This window comes from Halichoerus grypus, chromosome 14, assembly GCF_964656455.1.
Source record: "Halichoerus grypus chromosome 14, mHalGry1.hap1.1, whole genome shotgun sequence".
Taxonomy (NCBI): Eukaryota; Metazoa; Chordata; class Mammalia; order Carnivora; family Phocidae; genus Halichoerus; species Halichoerus grypus.
In genome coordinates this window covers 4,688,691-4,712,712 of record NC_135725.1, presented here as the reverse complement: position 1 = coordinate 4,712,712, position 24,022 = coordinate 4,688,691, and the positions used below count along the sequence as shown (strand labels likewise).

The following is a 24,022-nucleotide window of genomic DNA, read 5'->3' as shown; positions in this document are numbered from 1 at the left end:
GAAAGGAGAAACACACTAGCCCACCATATTTTAAGCAACTCTCATCGAATCTACAGAAGGGCCAGCCCCATGGCAAAGGTGCTCCATTCCCTTAGGGCCTCCTACTGCAACTGCCAGAAGGTCTGAGGTGATCGCACTCGACCCAAGGGAGGCTTGCTTCTCCTGGGCAGGCAGGGAATGAAGGAGGTAGAACAGCAAGGGACAGGCCCTGTCAGAAGAATTTTTCAGCCACGCTTATTCACTTTTCCGCTCACTTTAAGTAATAATCAGATATTCTGCTGGTGAGATTTCTTTCCCTGAATGATTTCACGGAAAGAGCCACCACCCCCCCTTCCTGAGACAAGCAGACAAAGAGGCAAGTGTGTGTCCACACATCTGACCTGGAGACTGAGCACCTGCCTCCCTCATTCATGTCTGAGATGACTGAGAGCAATGGCATCTGATCCTAACTCCTTCTTTCTCATTCGAGACTCAGAGAGGGGAGCCACCTCTAAGAGAAACCTCACCAAGTAGGAAGCATCAAAAAGCACACACACAGACTTCACCAGACTTTCATTCCCTCCCTTGTAATTCATATAAATTGTCTCCTGGGAAGAGAATAGTCCAGCCTTGTGGTCTCCCCAAGTGACAGCTTATCAAATCTACCTTTTCCGTGATGAAGGAAGGATTGTTACAGCGCAAATGGCCAAAAGTTCTGTCCTGCAAAGTGGTATTTTCCATGGGTCCACGACACACCAGGCAGTCTTACGTTTCCTTAACAGAATCCCAATCCATTGTCATTGGAGCTTCTGCCACACTCGACTACAGCCCTGGCCTCTGGCCTCCAGTCCCCAGCATCCCCACAGGCCCTGATGCTCACATCCGTCCCGTCTTTCCTCCTCCGGTAGCCTTGCCCCAGCCCACCCATGTGCTTTTGTCTGTCCCCTTCCATTTTGTTTGCCCCTGTTCACCCTAGTGTTCTGCAGCCTTTCCTCACCCTGGCCCTCCGGTCCCTGCCACTCCTCCCCATCCCCCCTGCTCCCTTTTCACAGAGTTTTCCATCAGTCCTTTCTCTTCTGAACAGTTCTTTTCTGTTTCTCTGGTCCCTGCTACTCACCTGTTCATCAATGAAAGAGCATTTATTGAGAGAGATAATAACAAGTGTTGGCGAGGACGTGGAGAAACTGGGACACTTCTGCACTGCTGGTGGGAATGCCCCAGGCAGCAGTTGCTGTAGAAAAGGGCCTGGCAGGAGAGGTCTCTGGGAAGATGAGGGGGTACGAGGCACCAAGAGTCTGTGTCCCCCCACCTAGACGACAGTTGCACTGGCAGAATCTGTCCGATGTAACTCTTTTGGAAATCTGGTGTCTATTGAAGGCTTGCAACTTCCAGGAGAAGACTTGGGTGGTAAATTGCATTCAATTTTGAGCAATTTCGGCTCTTAACACAGTAGCAGCTACCCATTCCCCACCCCCAGCCATGTGGCAGGCAGCTGTGCATGTATTCCTGAAGCAGCTCACACACAGTTTGCAGGACGTAGAGCAGGCAAAAAGGACACTGTCCTCCAAATATTGGGGATCTGTGCCGTGATCACTGATTGCTGCTTCTGATCACAGAGGTGCAGACAGACAACGGTTGTTGTTCTTCCCCCAGTGTTGCAAACCCGTCCTCTTGGGCTCAAGAGACATCCAGGAGATTTCAGAGGCCAGTTCCATTTCATTCCCCCTTCAATTTTTTTTGCTTTTCCCCTTCAGGAGCCAGACATTAAAGACTAGGACATTCAAAAACAACTGCATATACGGGGAAAAGTAGAAAATGACTGTATGCCCAAGGAAAGGCTTAGACAAGACCTAAGAAGACATTACGTTTATCCTGCAAGCTGATCCTTGGCACAGAGAGGCTACAATTAAAAAAAATTTTTTTAATTAAAAATAGCAAACCCTGGGAAACAGGAAATTGTAATTTCCAGAGTTACCACATTATTAAATTCAAATGTCTAGCGTTCAACAAAAAAAATCCCAGGCATACAAAGAAACAGGAAAGTATAGCCCATTCTAAGGGAAAAAGTAATTCAATAGAATCTGTCCCTGAAAACATTTAACAGAGTATCTATTAGACAAAGACTTCAAAATAATGCTCTTAAGGTTGCTCAAAGAACTAAAAGAAGGCTTGGAGGAAGTCAAGGAAATTATGTGTGAACAAAATGGAAGCATCGATGAAGAGATAGAAAACATGCAAAGAAACCAAAAAGAAACAGCGGAGCTGAAAAGTACAGTAACTGAAATGGAAAACACGGGAGAAGCATTGGAAGACAGTGCTAGGCAGGCAGGAAAATAATCCTTGAGCTTGAAGATGACACTTGACCCATTATGAAGGCTGAGAAACAAAGGAGAAAAGATTGAAGAAAAGCAAGCAGAACCCAGAAGAACTTTGGCACCTTCAAAATGATCGACACACATATCGTGGGAATCCCAGAAACAGAAGAGACAGAGAAAGGGGCAGAGAGAATACTTGAAGAAATTATGGCTGAAAAATTCTAAATTTGAAGAAAGACATGAACATAAACATCAAAGAAGCTCAGTGACCTCCAAGTAAGATGAATTCAGAGAGACCCACAATGAGACATTATAATCAAACTTTCAAGAGCTAAAGACAAAAAGTGAGTCAACACAGGGCAAGGGGTCCCCAGTAAGGCTGCAAGCAGATTTCTCCTCAGAAACTTGGAAGGCCAGAAGACAGTGGGTTGATACATTCAACGTGAGAACAGGAAAACTGTCACCAAGAAATCCCGTATCTAGTTAAAGTGTTCTTTGTAAGTGAGGGAGAAATCAAGACATTCTGAAAGAAACAACAGCTGGCGGAGCTGTGACTAGACCTGCCCTGCAAAAAAAAAAGGTCAAGGGAGTCCTGCAAGGTGCAATGAAAGGTCAAAGAGTAACTCAAAGGCACGTAGAGAAATAAAGATGTCAATAAAGATAAATATATGGACAATTATAAAAGCTGGTGAGGTTCATTGTCCCGGTACGCAGGCTCACCAAAAGACTGGGACCTCCTCACGGGGCTAGAGAACAGCTCCACTCCCCCCACACCTCACGACCACGTTACTAAAAGCTGTTCCTGGGAGTTCCTTCTGTCCAGTGCATCATGCTTGGCCATCTAGAAAAAATCGCAAGCCATATCAAAAGGCAAAACACACGGTTTGAAGAGAGAGCAGGCATCAGGACCAGACTCAAATATGGCGGGGCTGTCGGAATTATCAGACTGGGGAATTTAAAACAACTCTGATTAATATGCTAAGGACTTGAATAGAAAAAGTAGACAATATGCAAGAACATATGGGCACTGTAAGCAGAGAGATGGAAATTCTAAGAAAGGTTAAAAAGAAAAGCCAGAGATCAAAAACATTTTAACAGAACTGAGGCACGCTTTTGATGGGCTCATTGGTAGACTGGACACGGCTGAGGAAAGAATCTCTCTCTGAGTTGGGGATGTGACCATAGCAATTCCAAAACGGAAAATCAAAGATAGAAAAGACTGGGAAAAAAACATAAAAGACTATCCAAGGACTGTGGGACAACTGCAAAGTTGTAACATACGTGTAATAGGAACATCAGAAGGAGAAGAAAGAGACAAAGGAAGAGCAGCAAAATTTGAGGCAATCATGACTGAAATACTCCCCAAATTAACATCAGGCTCCAAACCACAGATCCAGGAAGCTCAGTAAGCAACAAGTAGGATAAATGTCAAAAAAACCCCACTACCCTTATGCATATAAAAATGAGGAGGAAATAAAGACTTTCTCAAACAAACAAAAATTGAGGGAATTTGTTGCAAGCAGCCCTGCCTTGTAAAAAACGTTAAAAAAGTGTTTCAGGAAGAGGGAAAATGAAATAGGTCAGAAACTCAGATCTACATAAAGAAAGGAAGAGCATCCAGGAAAGAATAAGTGAAGGTAAAATAAAAACTTTTATTTTTCTTATTCTGATAGCAGTTTGTTCAAAATAATAACAGCCACTGTGTATTTGATATGTATATTTATGGATGTTTATGGATGGGCATATAGTAGAGATACTCTTACCATACAATCCAAGAATCATGCTCCTTGATATTTACTCAAATGATTTGAAAATTTATGACCACACCAAAACCTGCATATGGATGTTTATAGCAGCTTTATTCATAATTACCAAAACTTGGAATCAACCACCTCGGTGAATGGATAGATAAGCTATGTTGCATCCAGACAATGGAATGTTATTCAGCGCTAAAAAGGAATGAGCTGTCAAGCCATGAAAAGACATGCAGGAAACTTACAAGTGTACCACTAAGTGAAAGAAGCCAGTCTGAGAAGGTGACATATGGTATGATTCTAACTCTATGACATTCTGGAAAAGGCAGAACTATGGAGACAATAAACAGATCAGTGGCTGCCAGAAGGGGACGGGGGCATGAATAGGCAGAGCCCAGAGAATTTTTAGGGCAGTGAAACTATTCTACATAGTACTACTACAGGGCTAGAAACGGGTCATCATCCATTTGTCTAAACCCATAGGTAAACTATGGACTTTGGGTGATTATGATGTGTCAGTGTAGGTTCACCAAATGTGACGAACGTACCATTCTGGTGGGGATGTTTATAGTGGGGGAACACAGGGGTTTCTGGGAAATATCTGTACATTCCTCTCAGTTTTCGCCATGAACCTAAAACTGCTCCCCAAAAATAGTTTATTAATTTAAAGAAAACATAACCATGAGTAACAAAGACATGAGCAGCATTGTTCTGCAATTATTTCTGTGGTGATTTCATTGCTGATTTTCCCTATAGGGAGTGAAGAGGAAGTATTTCAGGTAGGTTAGTCAGTAAATTCCTAACCACCTTTCAATTTCCTCAGGAATTCTAAAAAGTGTTAGAACTCGTGTGTCAACAACCATAGTTTGGACTGGGAAAACCTCTTACCCTCCCTAAAAATGCTGTTCCAGGATTTAAATCCACATTTAATCAGAGGAATAAACAGGGAACCCAGTGTTAAAACAGGTAGCTGTGTAGGCGTCTTAAATGCTATTGTGCAAACCTGCTATTGAGAAATCCAACTCAAAGGAATCTAGCAAAGGAGGACATGATGTTGTCAAACTTGTCCTGCTCCTGTGGATCCTGAATGTTTGACTCCAGAAACCCTGCACTTAATTCTCATCAAGATCTCCAGGAAGACACAGGACACTCCCACCTTCCTTGGCTCCTTCACCCTGTCCCACTCAAACAAGATGCACTCTGGGTTCGAGATGGCGTTGCCACACACCTGAACACACTCATGTTCGGAATGAAGAAAGAGAGGTTATTAATTTCCCTCAGTCTGTGACATTAAAAAAAATTAACTCTGTTTGAGAGCTTGAGGTTGCAGGAAAAAAACACAGTCGAGTTTCACATTAAAAAGCTAATTGAGCCTAACTCAGTCCAGATTTGGGATGAAGGATTGACTTCAAGGCTCCATCTGGGAGGGGCTGGGCCTTGCCTTTGTAAGGCACTTTGCACCAGATGGAGAACAGACTGACTCTCCAAATGAAAAAAATGTGGGGCGTGGGGAGGGGTAGTGATAGGGACTCGGAGGAGCTCAGAGCCCCCTCGGGCTGCCCGCAGCATTCCCCTGACTCCACCACCACTTCTGTGGGCTCCTCCCCGAGCACCCCCGACAGATCAGGCCAGTTCGCATTCCAGTTAGCTAACACAGTGTGACGTTAGTTTCAGGGGTGCGATCTAGTGACTCAGCACTTCCACACAACATCCCGCGCCGCTCACGACAGGCGCACTCCTGGGTCGTGAGTCATTTTGAGATGAATGGCAAAAGCTGCTTCCTGAGTGAAGCATGCCCGGCACCCATCTCGGCCAGCGGCGCGGGCCTGGGGCCACGTGGGCAACCGGTGACCCCCTGGCGGGATGGGAGCAGCTCTGCCTTCTCTCCTTCCCTGTCACCAGGGAAGGTGACCGCGTGTGCCAGGAGGACAGCGCCCGTCCCTCGTCCCTGCCGTCCTGCCCGTGCCCACGCTGTTCCCTCCCCTGAGAGCCTCACTCCGGACCTGCTCTCCCCTCTTGCTTCCTCTGCCGCCTCCCTAGCGGCCCAGCTCACACCTCTTCCAGGAGGTTCTCTCAGCAGCACAAGCTCACAATTCTACTCTCCTCTTCTGAAGCCCTGCAGGACCTTCCACAGACCCTCCACCGTGATCACTGAGGTGGTTCTGAGTTGCTGCAAGAAGAAGCTCCCTGAAAGCTCCCAGCACCGAATCTAAAACATGCTGGGTGCTCAGAAATGAAGACTAGTGGGACTAGGTTTTGAAAATAACATAGAACACGAAGCAAAATAAAAGGGACAATGTAAGGTTTTTGGTAGAAATTTTTCATTTTAAAACACCAGGTTTTTTCCGGGCACGAGCACAGTAAAATATCCAGTGAGCATTGGCCTCATGCGGGGCACAGTTCTGAACTCGTAGTGTGTGTCCGCTCCTTTATCCCCCTGGTCACACGAGGAGGAGGCTGCTGATGTCATCCCTGCCAAACCAGGCGTGGGGGTTTGGCACCTCGCCCGAGTTCACACAGCAGGAAGGGGGGATGTGGGGCTGGACCCCGTCCACGTTAGCTGCTCCACACCCCCTGTTCTCCCTGACACGATGCACACATCTTGGAGGGTCAGGAGGGACCCCATCTAAACAGCACTGCCCCTGCCCTAGGTCCAAGGCCCGTGGCGATGTTCAGCTCACCGTCCCGTCTGTGTGCCCGGAGCGTTCCCGGGGCTCCCCTCGAGAAGAGCTCGCCCCCACAGCCCAGCACAAGGACACAGCCCCATCATCGGTGGGGTTTACTCTTTTTAGCAGTTCCAGTTCATTGTTCGGTTTGACTCCTCTGACCCCAGGTCAACTCGTCTCATATTTAACTTTCTTAGGAAGTCAGATTCTGTATTGTTTTGTTTCGGAAATTCTATCTTGATTACATTTTCTTCCCGTTGGAAGAACAGAGCAGGGTCCACCCTGGAGAAGCAGGTACAATTCTCTCCACAGGAGGTGGAGGGAAACTGGGGTGGGTGCCAGGCCCGTGGCTGGCCCAATTCAGCAGCGGCCACCCTGGGCAGCACTTCACGGGGAGGAGGAAAATCCAGGCCTGCCGCCTCGGTGAGCCCCCCTTTGGCCCAGCGCTGCCCCCAGTGCTACCACCAGCATGCTCCCCGGCCACGCAGGGCTCACTTGGACTCCGTGTGGCTCCGTGAGCCTTCAAGAGCCGGCAGGCGCTCGCAGTATTCTCCGCATACCAGTACTTATCTGATACGGCCCTGGAGCCCTTCGTAGATACCTCACCGTAGGCGCACCATAACAGTATCAGAGGTCACTGATTAAAAGAAGACTCTCAACTAAAAACCAGTGCAGTCATTTGAAGGAACATTTATATTCTGCCCAGTATAGGGAACAGAGAGAGAGATTTGTTAAGGATCCGGGACTTCAAACTGTGGAAAGAGCCAAGATGTCCATCGACAGAGGAATGGATAAAGAAGATGTGGTATATATATACAATGGGATATTATGCAGCCATCAAAAGGAATGAGATCTTGCCATTTGCAATGACGTGGATGGAACTGGAGGGTGTTATGCTGAGCGAAATAAGTCAGAGAAAGACATGTATCATATGACCTCACTGATATGAGGAATTCTTAATCTCAGGAAACAAACTGAGGGTTGCTGGAGTGGAGGGTGGGGTGGGAGGGATGGGGTGACTGGGTGATAGACACTGGGGAGGGTATGTGCTATGGTGAGCGCTGTGAATTGTGCAAGACTGTTGAATCACAGACCTGTACCTCTGAAACAAATAATGCAATATATGTTAAGAAAAAAAAAAGAAGAAGATAGCAGGAGGGGAAGAATGAAGGGGGGGAAATCGGAGGGGGAGAAGAACCATGAGAGATGATGGACTCTGAAAAACAAACTGAGGGTTCTAGAGGGGAGGGGGGTGGGGGATGGGTTAGCCTGGTGATGGGTATTAAAGAGGGCACGTTCTGCATGGAGCACTGGGTGTTATGCACAAACAATGAATCAAGGAACACTACATCAAAAACCAATGATGTGGGCGCCTGGGTGGCTCAGTTGGTTAAGCGACTGCCTTCGGCTCAGGTCATGATCCTGGAGTCCCTGGATCGAGTCCCGCATCGGGCTCCCTGCTCGGCAGGGAGCCTGCTTCTCCCTCTGACCCTCCCCCCTCTCATGTGCTCTCTCTCTCTCTCTCATTCTCTCTGTCTCAAATAAATAAATAAAATCTTTAAAAAAAAAAAAACCAATGATGTAATGTATGGTGATTAACATAACAATAAAAAATTAAATATAAAAAAAAAAAGGATCCAGGACTTCTGGCTCTGGGGCCGCACGGGGGCCTCAGAGCCACGGTGGTCTCTGCCCCGGGGCCCCCAGAGCTGCCCTGTCCATCCGCACCTCCTCCTCAGAGGACCAGAGAAAACTCATCGTCCAAGACAGGGCACCCAGAGGCCAGTTACGGGCTAGGGGTCCTGGCTCATGGGACTAATTTCTCCCTGCTTCTTCTGCCTCACTGGGTCGCAGCAGGACCTGGGAAGGACCTGCTAGTCCTAGAACAAAGGCCTGTTGCACCAGAGCACAAGGTAAACAGGACGAAACAAAATATCTCCTCATAAAACCCAGAGTCTCTTCTTTCACAACCCGGGTTATCCGGTTCTCCTAACTAGCTGGGAGACGTTCAACAAGTCCCTTTATCCCTCTCCGGAAAAATGACTGAACTTGAACTCAAACGCCCTTGGTGCCCTGCCATCTCAGGCCCTCTGGGCTGCCGGAGGCCCAGGTGTCAGGCAAGGACAGTGCCATATGCTGAGTGCGTACAGCCGCCCTTGATTTCATGTAACCCCATTTCCCGAGGTAGATACTAATGCCCCCATTACACAGACGAGACTACAGAGGTCTGAAGCCCACGCCCTTGGCGACTCTGCGCCGAGAGCCAGCGGCTGTGATAGATGCTGGAGTACCAGCCACGGTGGGGCAGCGCCTGCCAGGGCCCGGCCACTCTGGTCAGTGCTCTGCGTGCACCAGCTGGCCTAATTCTCACAACGGCGCACCCCCTTTAACACCTCAGGAAACTGGAGCACAGAGATGTTAAGCAACTCGCCCAAGGTCACACAGCCAGTACGTGTAGGAGGGACATCCATAAGCGCAAGCCATAACTTAGAACCCCGTGCCCCCTTCTTTATAATGAAGTATGAACACTGAGCACTGCAGGGTGGGGTTATTAATAAAATGCATTAATTTCTAGAACTATCCACGTCCTTCTTTAAGGGGACTCACGTTATCATGTCAATCTGGCCTTTTTCTTAATGGGTAACATAGTTACCCAAAACTCGAAAGATTAATAGGATTCTGTATCCTTATAAATTGCTTATTTGTAGTATCCCGAACTGAAACTTAAAAAGTTCACCAAGCATAAAATAAACTCCTGTTTAAGCAAAATGGAACTTACCATATGGGCAATTTAAGATCACCCTGTTGAAGTTTTTTAGGATTTACGATCCAAAGTAACTTTTTAAAAATGCCTTCAGTTATGACCCAGCAGCAGCGTAAGGGATTGTGGGAGAAGGTGAGGGAGGAAATCCCATTGTTCAGCTATTTACTAGTTATTTATTGAGTATTTAGATACTTGTGAACATAGTGACAAAGATATTGCCACAGCTCACATGTTTGGTGGAGAAGGCAGACGTTCATCAATACACGCACATTTCCATACTTCGGTTTTATTACATGAAACCGAGGAATGCAGAGTTCGAAGACAGCATGCAACTCAGCGGGCAGCTCCCTGAGAAGGTGGTGTTTGAGCTGCTGTCTGAAGCATGCAAACCCCAGATGCTGGCTGGGAGGAGAAGAGAGCATTCTAGCGACAGAGCATACCTCCCGGTACACGTGCCAAGACGCACAGCGGTGAAGAAGGGAACGGCTAGTGGGGATGGGGCTCAGAACACAGGCGTGGCCAAGGACTGGGCTGGATCTAATGGTGTGGCAGGTACTACGGCACATCCAGTCCCACCCCCCTTTCCAGAAAACAGAACCCCAGTTAATTCAGGCAGTGGGCAGAGACCCCTTGATCGCAGCGAGGACAGACCATAGACCCAGAAGATGAATCATAAGTGGTTGGCCAATTCTAACCCCAATAAAGTATAAAGGGAAGAATCCTGGAGAATTCCTGGGAAAAATCAGGTTTCCGGATAAAACCTCAGCGCTCGAGAGAAGAAGACTTTTGCCCTGACTGTCCCGTCCTGACTGCTTGTGATTGCGTGGCACCGTGGTCATCTGGAGTTGGTGATGGTCCTAACAAAACAAAGCCACCTTGCTGAGGATGGCGCAATGGAAACTTGAAAGAGTCTGGGTCTTTGACATGGCTGAGCCACTGATTAAATCCTGGAACTGCCTCCCCCAGGCTTCCTGGGATTGCGGAGTCATTGAGCGCCTTCGTGGAAGTCATTGCCGGCCAGGTACCCTCTCACTCACAACTGAATGCAGCTTAAACTGATTTACACGGGAAGGTATTCATCTCAGTGATGCGCTGTTAAGTCACAACCCACCCCAGAGCTGAATGACATAAACACCCGTGTGCTGTTATCTCTCATGGTTCTGTGGGTTGACTGCCCAGCTGGGGTCTTGCAGGATGTTGCAGTCATAGGGAAGCTGGGGCTGCAGTCCCCTGAAGGCTCACCTGGGCTGGATGCCTAAGGTGGCTCACTGACATGGCTGCTGGCTGGGATCTGAGCTGCGCTGTCAACCATCGTGCCCACACTTGGCCTCTTACGTGGCTTCAGTATCTCACAGTATCGTGGCTGGTTTCCTAGAGTGAGTATTCCAAAAAAGAGCATTCCTAGAGGCCCAGGCATAAACAGTTTTTTATGAGCCACTTTCAGAAGTCACACAACATCATTGGTCAAAAGCAAATCACAGAGCAAAGCCAAATTCAAGGTGAGACTACCAGGAGGTGTAATTCAGTGCAATGGCCATCTTTGAAGATGAGCTACCAACCATCAACGCATTTTAAGTGATGGGTGGCATAGTCAGATGATTGCTGTATTGAATGGATTGGAGGAAAAACCAGATACAGATAAAATGGAGAGACCAGCAAGCTGGCCTTAGAGGATTGTGATTAGCTCCCAATATCCATTCTGTCCCTCTGTTGTGTAGCCGTGAGTCATCGCTTCTCTCCTCTACACTGACTGAGTCAGGAATGGGCAGACCCAAGCCACTGTGGGCCAGGGAGCCTTGGGCCGAGCTCTCAGGGTCCCCGAGAAAGTTAGTTCCTTGCTCTTAAGAAGAAATGTCAGGAAACCCATCTCTCTCTTCACCTGGACCTGAACATGGGATCATTCAGAACTGATTACCATCGACTGAGGACTTATGGCCAGTAAGGAGTAGAGTACTGGTCTTCAAATGATCTTGCTATTGGTCTTAAAAAGAAGTTAATACTCTGGGCAGTGGAGCAAAGATCTCAGAAGAACCAATCTCCAGTGGCTTTGTTGGTCCACAGAACTAGAGCTCTCCAGGGACAACCTGAATCTCACTTTTTACATTTTTCACAAATGATTTGAGTGGAGAATGTCACTGCATAAATTCTGCAAGGCTACAAGTATACTTAAAGATGTGAGAGCAGGTGTCCAGAAGGACAAGGGATGGGAGTGGAAGTGGGGACCTGGGACAAAAAGGGAGAAATGAACAGAGGGATGGATTACAAGGGCTCTATAAACTTAGCCATCTGGATGACTCGACTTATATACCATGATACAACAGTAATGAGTTGAAAGCCCTTAAGAAACTAAGAAAGAGCTGCAGGAATGGATTCAAGAGTGCGTATACAGGGGCGCCTGGGTGGCTCAGTTGGTTAAGCGTCTGCCTTCGGCTCAGGTCATGATCCCAGGGTCCTGGGATCGAGCCCCACGTTGGGCTCCCTGCTCAGCAGCGAGTCTGCGTCTCCCTCTGCCCCTGTGATCTCTCTCACTTTCACTCTCTCTCAAATAAATAAATAAAAGCTTTAAAAAAAAAAGGAGTGTATACAAAACTACATGTCTGACATGCTGTTGGGTTATGGGAGAATTAAGGGATTTTCAGTTAATTTTATTATGCCAACAAATCTTTTCAATTTTAGATCTAAACAGAAATCTCTCCACATTACTTCACTGGTTCCTACACATAAATCACTAATGACAGGGACCCACACATAGCACTAACTATGTTAGGTAAAGAATTATAAAGGTAAAGAATTATAAAGATACACTTTGGTTTAATTTTGATTTTCCCCAAGTAGTACATACATTACAGCTTAAGGACTCAAATAAAAGCACAAGGTTTATAACAAAAAACATCAGTCCTGTCCCCCCCTTCCCACCCCCAGATTCCCACTTCCAAAAGACAACCATTTCTTTTAGTTACTTCTTGTGAAAACCTCCTGTGTTTAAATGGCACGCTATCCACCATCTCCGATGCTTTCACTTTGCTACCGTTCACCGACCACTTACTGCAGACGGCGAGGATCCCAGGGTCTCACCTCCCCCCTCACACACACTCCACCAGCTCCCATCTTTTCCGCGTCGTTTGGACCCATTATTTAAAGTTCCTTCTGCATGTTTTCATGACTACATGACTTTAAATGTGGTTCACTGCTAAACCAAACAAAGATTTATTTCTGTAACATTTTTCTTCTGGGCGTAATTGCCTCTTTTTCTTAATTTGCTGGGTGGCGACCCACCCAGGTCCATTCCCCCTCATCCAGCATGACCTGGTCACACGGTAGGGAGGCCTGCCCCCTGGCTGCCATCCGGGATCTCCTCCCTTTCTTTCCTGAATGAGCTATCTCATGCTGGCTTCTTTCTTGTCTGCTCCCTTGTTTGGGAGCTGCATATCACCCAGGGGCTTCTTGAGAAAGCCTACCTCAGTAGATCAGGGACGCTCCAAGGCAGAGGCCCTCACCTCCTCTCTCCTGTGTCTACACTCATTCCCTGGGGCTTCAGCCACTAGACTCTCAGCTGTACACTTCTATTCCCGACCCCTTGTCTAGCTGCAGACTCGAACACCCACCTGCCCCTGGCACGTCTCCACCTGCAGGTCCGATGCCCACTCCCAGACTTGCTCTCCTTCCATCTTCCCCATCTTAGAAACGGTGACACCATTCACACAGTGTGGTTCAGGCGGAAGATCTTGGGTCATCCCTGATCCCCTTGCTCTCCCACCCACAGTAGCGAATCCTATCAGCTCCACCTTCAAACACCGTGTCAGGCATGAGGATTTCCCACGTCGGCCACCCTTGCCTCCGGCGCCCGAGCGGGAGCCGCACTCACCCCACACCAGCCATACTCCGGGGCTTCGTGAACCCCCCGAGCATTTCCCCATCATTTCCCTCTGCCTGCATCACTCCCTCGCAGAACACTCATGGGTCTCCTTCCCTCGATTTATTGAGTTCTGTCCAAATGATATGTCTTCAGAGAGGCATGCCCTGTCCACTCTCTGTAATTCTTTATCTCCGTCCATACTTTCCTTTTCTCCATAGCATTTCATGACTTTAAACCACATCTTTAGTTGTGTACGTTTATGGTCTGTCTTCCCGTGACAGTGTGCGCTCCGGGGAGGTCGGGACGTCACCTGTCTGTGGTCCTGTGACTCCAGTGCTAGAGGGAGTGCTCAGGAAATACCTGCTGAGGAATGAACGAAGCAAATTCGAATTAACATTCCTAGAAATGATCACTGAAACTCAAGCTGAAACCACTGATCTGACAGGCTGCATAGGCACAAGATAAAATTAGTGGACTGGAATACTGACTTCAGAAATTTTACCACGATGAAGCATGAAAGGATGAAAGTTGGAAATTTTGAAAAAAAAAGTTACTTTATATAAAAGATAAATATATACATATAAAGAAAAAGTAGGGGTTTTTTTTTTTTACTGTAGTAAAACACATACATAACAAAATCGATTTTAACCACTTTTAAGTGTATGATTCAGTGGCGATAACCACCCAATCATGTGCTTAGTGATTATTTGTATATTTGCTTTGGAAAAAATGTCTGTTTGAATCCTTTGCCCATTTTTTACTTGGATTGTTTGGGTTTTTGTTACTGAGTTGCAGTTCTTCATGTATTCTGGATATTAAGCTCTCATCAGATATATAGTTTGCAAATATTAGGGAATTAGGGTGTGGGAAGGGGGAAGCAGGGCCACTCAAGTGGTCAGGTGTCTAGGTTACCCAGGGCTTTCTGAGCGAGAAACCCTGACCCTAACCAGTGGGGACAGCCTAATTCCTTCTCTGGCTGTTTGGCGGGCAGCTGTGTGATGCATCTGGAAGAATGTTTATTCAGGATGGATGTCTTTTGAAATGGAAGCCCCCGCAATCAAAAGCTGAATGTTAGGCACTCATGTGATAGTATGTACATGGGTACGTCCTATATTATATATATAGTTATATAATATTGGTTATATGATATACAACATTCTATATAATATTATACAATAATGATATAACATTACACAATATTGGCTGAGTGGTCGAATCAGGAAGAGAAGGAGGTTGTTGTGTAATTAAGGATCCCAAGATGAGATCATCCTGGACTATCCGCATGGGCCCTAAATCCGATGACAAGTGTCCTTATAAGAAACACAGAGGAGAGACACATAGAGAAAGAGGAGAAGGCCCCGTGAAGATGGAGGCAGAGATGGGAGCAATGCGGCCACAAGCCAAGGGACACACAGAGCCCCCAGAACTAGACGGAGCAAGGGAAGAGTCTCCCCTAGAGCCTTCAGAGGGACTGCAGCCCTGCAGACACCTGGATTTTGAACTTCTGACTTCCAGAACTCTAAGAGAATAAATCTCTCTTGGTTTAAGCAACCCAGTTTATGATAATTTGTTACGGCCACCCTAGGAAACTCCTACAGATTTTGGTCCTGGGAAGCCAAGGTGCTGCCGTACAAAATGCCTCACACCATTGATGTGGCTTTGGAACTGGGTGATTGGATAGAAGTTAGAAGAATTTTGAGCTGCGTGAGAGATAAAGCCTGGACTTCCTGAAGAGACTATTAGTAAAAATATGGACTTTAAAGGCAACCTAGTGAGGGCTCAGAAGGAAATGAAGAGCACAGGAGAGAAGTTTTCTGCCCTCTCAGAGAATGCATAGCTCATCATGAACAGTGTGTTAGTAAATATGGATGTGACGGGCGTGTCTGTTGAGGGCTCGGAAGGAAATGAGGAACACGTTAATGGGGACTGGAGGGAAGGTGATCCTTGTGGTGTGCTGGCAAGGAACTTGGCTGAATCATGTCCTGCAGTCATGGGGAAAGCAGAACCTGTAGGTGATGAACTTAAATAATTAGCTGAGATTTCTAAGTAAAGTGTTGAAGGTGTGGACTGGTCCCTTCTTGCTGATTCTTAAAAAATGGGAGAGGATAGAGGTAAGTTGAAGAAGGCACTGTTGAGCAAAAACAAAACCAGCACTTGATGATTTGGGAGAATCCTGGCTTATCCATATTGCAAAGGATGAAAAATGAGTAGCTTCACTGTGAGGGAGTGCATGAGAGAGGGTGGGGGGGCAGGATGTGGCTGGACAACCTTCTGTTGAAGACATGAGCAGGGGACTGATGGATCCACTCAACTATCTCCGCAGAGCCAGGAACAGAGATGGCGTTTGCAGGAAGGATGTGTGGGGGACCCTCTTGTCTGATGGCATGAAACCTCATGACAGACATGGGAGACCCACAGAGTTTTTGAGAATGTTGTATCAGCGGGACACTGCCAGGTTGGCCTGAGGGACAGAGACAAGACAAAGTAGAAGAGGGCTGTGAGATTTCCAGAATTCTATAGCCAGAAAATGGGCTGATAGAGCTACTCAGTTATAAGAATATGCTGCCTTTCAAGAAAAAGGAAGAATGATTGTGGGGGCAGAGGCACGAACATAGAGGTAGAAGCCGGAGGTGTGGGAACAGGGGCCCGTGGAGCCGTGGGCACAGACAATGCAGCTCCAAGCCATAGAGGATAATTCTCAGACCTTGAAACCAAATGAAACCTGTTCTGCTGCCTTCTTGACTTGTTTGGGACGGATGACCCCTTTATTCCTTCCGTTTTCTCCCTTTTGGAATGGGAATGTCTATCCTGTACCTGTCTCACCATTGCATTTTGTATGTGATCTTCTAGTTTCACAGGTCAATAGACGGAGAAGAGCTTTGTCCCCGGATGGATGATACCGGGACTCACCCACATCCCTTATCTGATTCTGATGACTTCGATGATGAGATTTGGGACTTCTGAGCTACTGATGTGTAAATGTGGGTTAAGATTTTGGTTGGATGGGGTGAATGTATTTTGCATGTGGGACAGATGTGAACTGGGTGGCCAGAAGTTGGACTGTAGTGGGTTGAGTGGTGGGACGGATGACCCGTTTATTTCTTCCCTGTCTACATGTCTACATCCTAAATCCTGGGACCTGTGAATATGGCCTTATTTAGAAAAAGTTTCTTTGTAGATGTAACTAAGTTAAGGCCCTTGAGATGAGATCATCCTGGATTATTATGGTGGGCCCTTAATCCAATGACAAATGTCTGTTAAAAGGCACATGGAGGGCAGAGAAGGGAAGGCCATGCAAGGACAGAGGCAGAGATTGTGGTTATGCAGCCACAGCTGAAGAAGAGACACAGAAGCTGGACGAGACAAGGAAGGATTCTTCCCCAGAGCCTTTGGAGGGAATGCAGCCCTCCCAACGCCTTGATTTCGGACTTCTGGCCTCCAGAACTGTTAGATAATAAATTTCTGTTTCAAGCTACCCAGTTTGTGATCATTTGTCATGGCCCATACGTCTCATCCTATAAAAATATAGTTTCCAAAGTAATTAAAGAACCAGCTGTAAACAACAACAAACTGGTGCAAGCCTGGGAAGATGGCATAGGTCTGGAAGAGATGCCCTTTCTAAGCAAGATCTGAATCCAGAGGCAATCAGTGAACAGTCTGACACATTACCTAAAATCTAAATTGTAGGTGTGACAGAAGACAACATAAACAGCTAGAAAGAAACTGGGCAAAAATGTCACCTATAAAAGAGGAAAGTTAAAAGATACTCAGAATGTAGAAAGAGCTCCTGTAAATCCATAAGAAAATGAAAAATCACCAAAAGAAAAATGGGCCAAGAATATGAATTGGTGATTCACAAAAGTGCTACAAATGCCAATAAAAGTTGCCCAACCTGACGAATAACCAGAGGCGTAAAAAAGAAAACTCAGTGAGGCGTTACTTAATCTCTATTAAAATGGCAGAAGCCATTTTTTCTTGTAGTGTTTTCCCCATTTGTCCATAAATCTTGTGTTTTTAATCTTAATGAAGACCGTGTCTTGGAATAATGTGTTATATAGACATATTTCTTGTTCCATTTTCCTTAAACGTTTCCCGATGGTGAATCGGTTGTCGATCAATATTGCCCATAGGGTCCCTGTTGGATCTAACACGTCCCGTCCGAGGAAGCGTGTGCACACCACGTTTGCACGAGCCTACAAAGGTTCCAGAAGATTCCACACCAAACTGCCGTATGACTTAATTCCCGCCAAGCGTTGGTCTATGCAGAACACATCGCACGTGCTATAGAAGAGGCTACTTTTATTTCTACTTCTGTATTTTTTAGGATAATACATTCCGGGGTTACTTCTGTCATTTAGTAGTAAAGAGCACGTCTGTGATTACAGAACACTACCGGCCCAAGGCAGGGGCCATTTATTATTAACCCCTCCCTCCCGAGAGCCTGGCACGGGTCCTGGCACAGCACGGCTGCAGAGGAACACTTGTTCCCACCCCTCGCGGCCGCCAGGTCTCTGAGGCCCCGGCCTCCCGCCTTCCTCCAGCGCGCAAGCGCCAGGAGGCGGTGACCAGCGCTCGCCAGCCCCGCCCCAGGCGCTACGACGTCACTGGGCTGCGCCGCGCGCTGTTTGACGTACCTGCGACCTGCTTTCGGGAAGGGAGCTCCAGTGGCTGAGTATGGCGACCGTCGCGGAGCAGTGGGTACTGGTGGAGATGGTACAGGCGCTTTACGAGGTGAGCTTGAGTGCTCGAGCGGCCCACGACCACACCAGGCCCTTCCGGGGTGGGACGGGTCTGGTGGATTTGTGGCCTGAGTCCTGGGCGGGGTTGGCTGGGTCACGTCCCGACCCTCAGCTTCTCTGGCTGGAGGGGCCGCGGGGGAGGCACGGGCGGAGCGGGAACCGAGGGTCTCCTTTGGGGCTCAGGAAAGAAACGTGGGAGGGGCCGCAGGAGCGAGGCTGGTCTTGAAAAACCAGAGTTGGGACTGATGGTAAAACGGGGTGGTGAAAATAGAGTGGAAGATCTGAGTCTGGGAAGGTCCTAGGGAATTCAGGTCCTTGGGACTGTGGAACAGGTAATGGGGACAGAATTGTTGTATGTTGGTGTTTGTTTTTCTCAGCATGATTTCATTGTGGAGCGGAGATGCTTAGTGACTTGGGCAGATGCTTACCTACTAGAAAACAATTATTGAGAAAACCAAAATAATATTTTTTTCTTCAAGATTTTATTTATTTGTCAGAGAGAGAGAGTGAGCTCAAGCAGGGGGAGCAGCAGACAGAGGGACAAGCAGGCTCCCCACTGAGCAAGGAGCTAGACGCAGGACTGGATCCCAGGACCCTGGGATCATGACCCTGAGCCAAAGTCAGATGCACAACCAACTGAGCCACCCAGGTGTCCCAAGAAAACCAAAAGAATATTTAGGCTAGAGTCCTTATTCTTAAATGAATTATTTTCAGGGGGGATCAGTATATTTAAAAATGATCTTAAAGAGAAATTTCCATTCTTATTCCTAGTCTTGTTAGTTACAGTTAGTGTATAGAATTTGAGGAGTCTTATACCCAAAAGAGAAATAATAGTATGTGTATGTAACATACGTATGTAGTTAGAAAGATAATTGTATATTGACTTAGAAGTTTACCTATGAATTTGTCTGCAGTTTTCCTGTCTCCACATTCTGGAGTTTTTTTTTTTAAACTATGGTGAATCACCTTCACTTTCTTTTTGTCTAATGTTTGCAAATAATTTGCATTTACATTTCTAAATACCTCTTTAAATGACCTTCCAGTGACAGCCTATTGGAGTAGACCACTGTGTAACTGATTGGGGTTTAGTCACTATCTGCAACCTTCCACATGCACTTAGTGTGTCTAGTTCTGCAAAACAGAACAGTCAGCCCAGCCTTTATCTTGGAAATGTACAGTTGAGAAGAAGACCTGGCATGGATAATTTCAGTAAGGTGCCTTTTTGCCTATTGACTTGGAACACACTGCATACTTTTGGGGAACTGCTGTAGGAAAAAAAACCTGCCATTCCTTTAGGCATTCTAAAGTCTTTTTTCTCAGCCATGTTCCAAGAAGGATTTAAAGAGGCTTATCAGGGATACAGAAAATATAGTAAGATGTGCAAAACTCTAAGAATTGTGGAAACTGAATTTCAGATAACTCTCCTAACTTATCCATGGTACACTGGGGTGGTAGAAGGCTAGCAAAGCTGTGAAATGTTGGTTACTGCCCTTTCCCACCAGTAGAAACACATTATCTGAAGGATCTGATGGTTGGTATTGTTTCACATGTTGGGATTCTGCGTCCGATTTTATTTTAAGAATTAAATTTCTTGGGGTGCCTGGGTGGCTCAGTCGTTAAGCGTCTGCCTTCGGCTCAGTTCATGATCCCAGGGTCCTGGGATCGAGCCCCGCATCAGGCTCCCTGCTCCGCGGGAAGCCTGCTTCTCCCTCTCCCACTCCCCCTGCTTGTGTTCCCTCTCTCGCTGTGTCTCTCTGTCAAATAAATAAATAAAATCTTTAAAAAAAAAAAAAAAAAAAAGAATTAAATTTCTTTCCTATAGAGGTTTTAAAGCTGTGCTATTAGAGATTTTTCATGTGAAAGAGAAATTGCCGACTGTTAGAAATGGGGAAAGGACTGAGTAGAAATGAAAGGAGTTTTGAAAATAAATCTTAATAAGTAATAGGTTAAAGGTCATGGGAGGCAATATATATGAATGCATTACTTTTTATGTGCAGATTTTGGAAGTGTTTATTTCATTTCTTTTTTGGTTTTTGACTCATTCTTAGGCTCCTGCTTACCATCTTATTTTGGAAGGAATTCTCATTCTCTGGATAATCAGACTTCTGTTCTCTAAAACTTACAAATTACAAGAACGATCTGACCTTACAGTCAAGGTAAGAAATTAAATCTCTGTCATTATTCAGTGTATGATTACAGTTGCTACATATTTCCAAAAAGTATTTGTGGTGGCTCACCTATATATGTTAAAATATTTTCTGTAATGTAAAAAAATCAAGGGAAAGGAAATATCAGGGAAGCAAAATACGGGGAAGCCAGGGGTAAAGCAGATACCCAGAGGAGCACCCTGCCACAGAGCGCTGCACTTTGTGAGGGAAGCAGCAGTCTTAGGGACAGACGGTAGGAGGGAAGCATGGGCAGCAACAGGGTTTCGATTGTCAATGTACAGGGTGACGTGAGCTGCTCAGGAAGAGCACCACTGTTTCTGAAACCCAAACGAAAGTTTTCCCTGTGTTCTTCATAAAGGAAATTCAGAGTTGGAAAGAATCCTCCCACCTCCCCACCCCAAACTGAATTTTGATACGTTCTCTGTAGTAAGGGACCCAGCCCAAGCCAGGCAAACCTTAGGAAGCAGAAGTGTCTAGGGGACCTGTGGCACTGCCCACATGGAGTCCTGTTCGCCTGAAGGATGAGGGGGCTTGTGGAAAAGAAGCTTATCCTTCTCACTCCGGTGGGAGCACCTAGGAATGGTGCCCCAGTGCAAGAGGGAAGAGCGGTTCTGACCGCACCGTGGTTTCTGTCACTCGGATCCGTTCCCTGTCCAGCCTCTGTAGCGCTGGGCCAGGATGCTTAGAGAAACCAGTGACTGTGAGAAAGGTTTTTCTATGAAAATCTGTACAACTTTGGTTCACAAGGCATCACTGAGTACAGTGTGGAGTTGGGGTAGAATTAATGCAGCAGTGTGGCGATCACTTCCCGCATTGCACCGGCTGGCTGCCGCCGTCCTGATCGTTCATATTAATCATAAGACGGTCAGGCAGTGTCCCCCAAAGGACATGAAGCACATGGTTCTTAGGGCAAATATAATTTGGAAACCTGGCTAAAGCAGAGTAGGGGATGTCTTTTTGTATGATGTCATGTAACCTTTACTAGGCCAGTGGATATTTGAACCTCTGTATGGAATGATGCCCTCACCTTGACCATAGATCCTTCCCTCCCCCACTGTTTTGTCCTGACTACCTTGTGGGATTAGTGTGCCATGGAACACTCTGGATAGCACTGTAGTAAGATTGGGCCATCCAGGGCAAAGGTCCTGTCTCTGTTTTTTCCCTTGGCATTTCAGAACTCCTTGTGAATGATCAGGTGGCTGGTTTCTAGCTCAGCTTTTTAAGCGGTTGATCATTCCTGGTATTTTGAGTTTTTGTTTATAAAGCTGGCAGTCCACACATATATACATTTTTTAAAAGAATGACTAGACATAACTTTAGAGTAATCCTCTGAAAGCTGAACTTAGCAAGATTTAGTAATCACAGACATCTTACCCTCAAAGCTGTGGAAGAAAAAAAACTGTGTTTTTAAAGCTTAACTTCTGGCAGCATAGATGCAGTGCCCTTCTGTTTTACGGACCTTGAATACAGGGGATCTTGAGTTGCTTCTGACTTCTGGCCCATGGTCACAGGTGGACAGTGTGGGTGACATACCCCGGCCTCGCGGGCTGCCACGTGGTCAGTGGCAGAAACAGATGAGCAATTTACTGGTTGCTTTGTAACGGAAGTGTGGGAACCAAACAGTCGCTGTCCGGTGACCAGCACCCTGCTGTATTCTATTTCCTTCTCTCCCGTAGGAAAAGGAAGAATTGATTGAAGAGTGGCAGCCAGAACCTCTTGTTCCTCCCATCTCGAAAGACCATCCTGCTCTCAACTACAACATTGTTTCAGGGTAAAGTGGTTTGCTTCTCGAAGGACTTGTATTTGGCTTCCTATAGGTATACTTGCCAAACCATACAGAGGTTTATGTAGTATTTCTTTTATAACAGAAATAAAATATTCAGAAGTCTCTGAAGATCAGAAACTCTCTGCTTTAGTGCCCAATATATGACTCTCTATTAAGGGTGTATGGATATTTTTTATAGTCTCCAATTTGGGCATTGCAGTTTGTCCCTTTTTTCCGTTCAAAGAAAAGAAAAATCTTTTTTTGCGGAATAATACATGCTCCTGATAATACTTCAAATAGTGAGATACACTTGAAATGAAAAGCAGCACTCCTGCTCTTTCTCAGCTTGATTGTTACTGATTTTAGATTCATAGTGGGCTACCTCCGTAGCCAGATGTTAATAGTGTGCTCACACTTCTGCTTAGTGGTTAGCTGTAGACAGCAGCACTTGACTTTCACAGTTCGAATTCTGAAACTTGACCTTCCTTGTGCCGCCTCACTCCCTGCTTCCAAGGTCTGATCTGTCTTTGTGTTTACTTCTTCTGTTGCTAGTCTTTGCTTCACCATAGATGCTTTCTTAAATGAAGAAGTATTTTAATTTTACAGGAACTATCTGACCCATGTATACCCACCATCCAGAATAAATAGGCATTAACATTTTGCTATCTTTATTTCAAATCTACCTTAAAAAAAAAGAAAACATTCCAGATATAGCTAAAGAAATGCCTTCCCATCTACCACGTAACTCTTATCTGCCACAAAGGACAACCATTATCATGAAGTTGGTGGCTGTCTTTCTTTCACTTACATTTATACGTTTGTTTGGGGGTTTTTTGTAAATTTATTTATTTATTTATTTATCTGAGAGAGAGAGAGAGAGAGAGAGAGAGAGAGAGAGAGAGCGTGCCCAAGAACAGGCAGGGGCAGAGGAAGAGGGAGACAGAATCCTAAGCAGGCTCCACGCTCAGCACAGAGCCTGATGCGGGGCTTGAACCCAAGACCTGGTGATCGTGACCTGAGCCAAAATCAGGAGTCAGACACTTAACTGGCTGAGCCCCCCAGGCGCCCCTATATTTATACTTTTACACATATCCCTGACACCATGAAATTATTCAGTATTTTGTCTAAAAATATGATGCGGCATATTCTCCTGAGTGTATCCTTCCATTTCTGGTCTGATGTGAGGGAAGCTTGCATTCTTCACTCCATGGATTTCTGTGGTCATACAAAATTTTTACGGGTTCTGAACTCAGACTTACTCTTCATGAATGCTGTGGTTAAGAAGTCCTTCCCTACTCCGAGAGGTCGAATGTGCCTGTTCCTGTATGGTGGTCAGCTATCCCAGCATTCTTAATTGAATTGTCCGTTGTATACCTACTGAACAGAAATTTCCCTTTTTTTGTAGACTACGTGCCCTTCTAACGGGTCTGTTTCTGGCTGTATTTCTCCTCTGTCGGCGTATTTGTCTCTCCCTCTGCCAGAACTTCATAGAAATAGCACAGCTTAAGAACAAGCCTTGACTAGAGTGAGCCCTTCACCTCCTTGTCCTTCAGAATCGCTGGGCTACTTGCAGCTCTATTCTTCAGTGTCAGTTTCAGTTTAACTGATTAAGTTTGACCGAAAAACGAGTTTGGGTTTGTGACTAGCAGTGCACTGATTTGGACTCACTGGAATCTCGCTGACACTGAATCTTATCACTGTGTGCCTCTGGTGTATCACTGTGGTCTTTCGTGTCTTACAGGAAAGTTCTGTATTTTTCTTCATAAAGACGGCGTATCTTTTTTTTTTCCCTCTACTTTTTACATTGAAATAAGAGTAGATTCACATGTGGTTGTAAGAAGTAATACAGGGAGATCCCACTTACCCCTCATCAGTTTCCGCCCATGGTAACGCCTGCTTAACAACCAGGACGTGGATGTTGTGTGTCTTTTAATGGATTTGTCTCTGGGAACCAGAGCGTGTTCGTTTCTCCTGCTCCTGTGTTACTGCGCTGGCTAGGACACCTCCCATGCAGTT

At 46.1% G+C, this 24,022-nt stretch overlaps 1 protein-coding gene across 2 annotated transcripts in view; it reads left to right on the top strand.

The window, feature by feature from the left end:
* Window positions 1–17,940: 17,940 nt before the first annotated feature.
* SPTLC1 (serine palmitoyltransferase long chain base subunit 1) overlaps window positions 17,941–24,022 on the top strand; it is a 53,557-nt gene continuing 47,475 nt past the window's right edge. For both annotated transcript variants that reach the window (XM_036092658.2, XM_036092657.2), the window contains exons 1-3: window positions 17,941–18,065; window positions 20,122–20,229; window positions 21,918–22,012. In XM_036092658.2, the coding sequence (XP_035948551.1) occupies window positions 18,009–18,065; window positions 20,122–20,229; window positions 21,918–22,012 (260 nt within the window). In that variant the 5' untranslated portion in view covers window positions 17,941–18,008. The remainder of the gene's footprint in view (window positions 18,066–20,121; window positions 20,230–21,917; window positions 22,013–24,022) is intronic.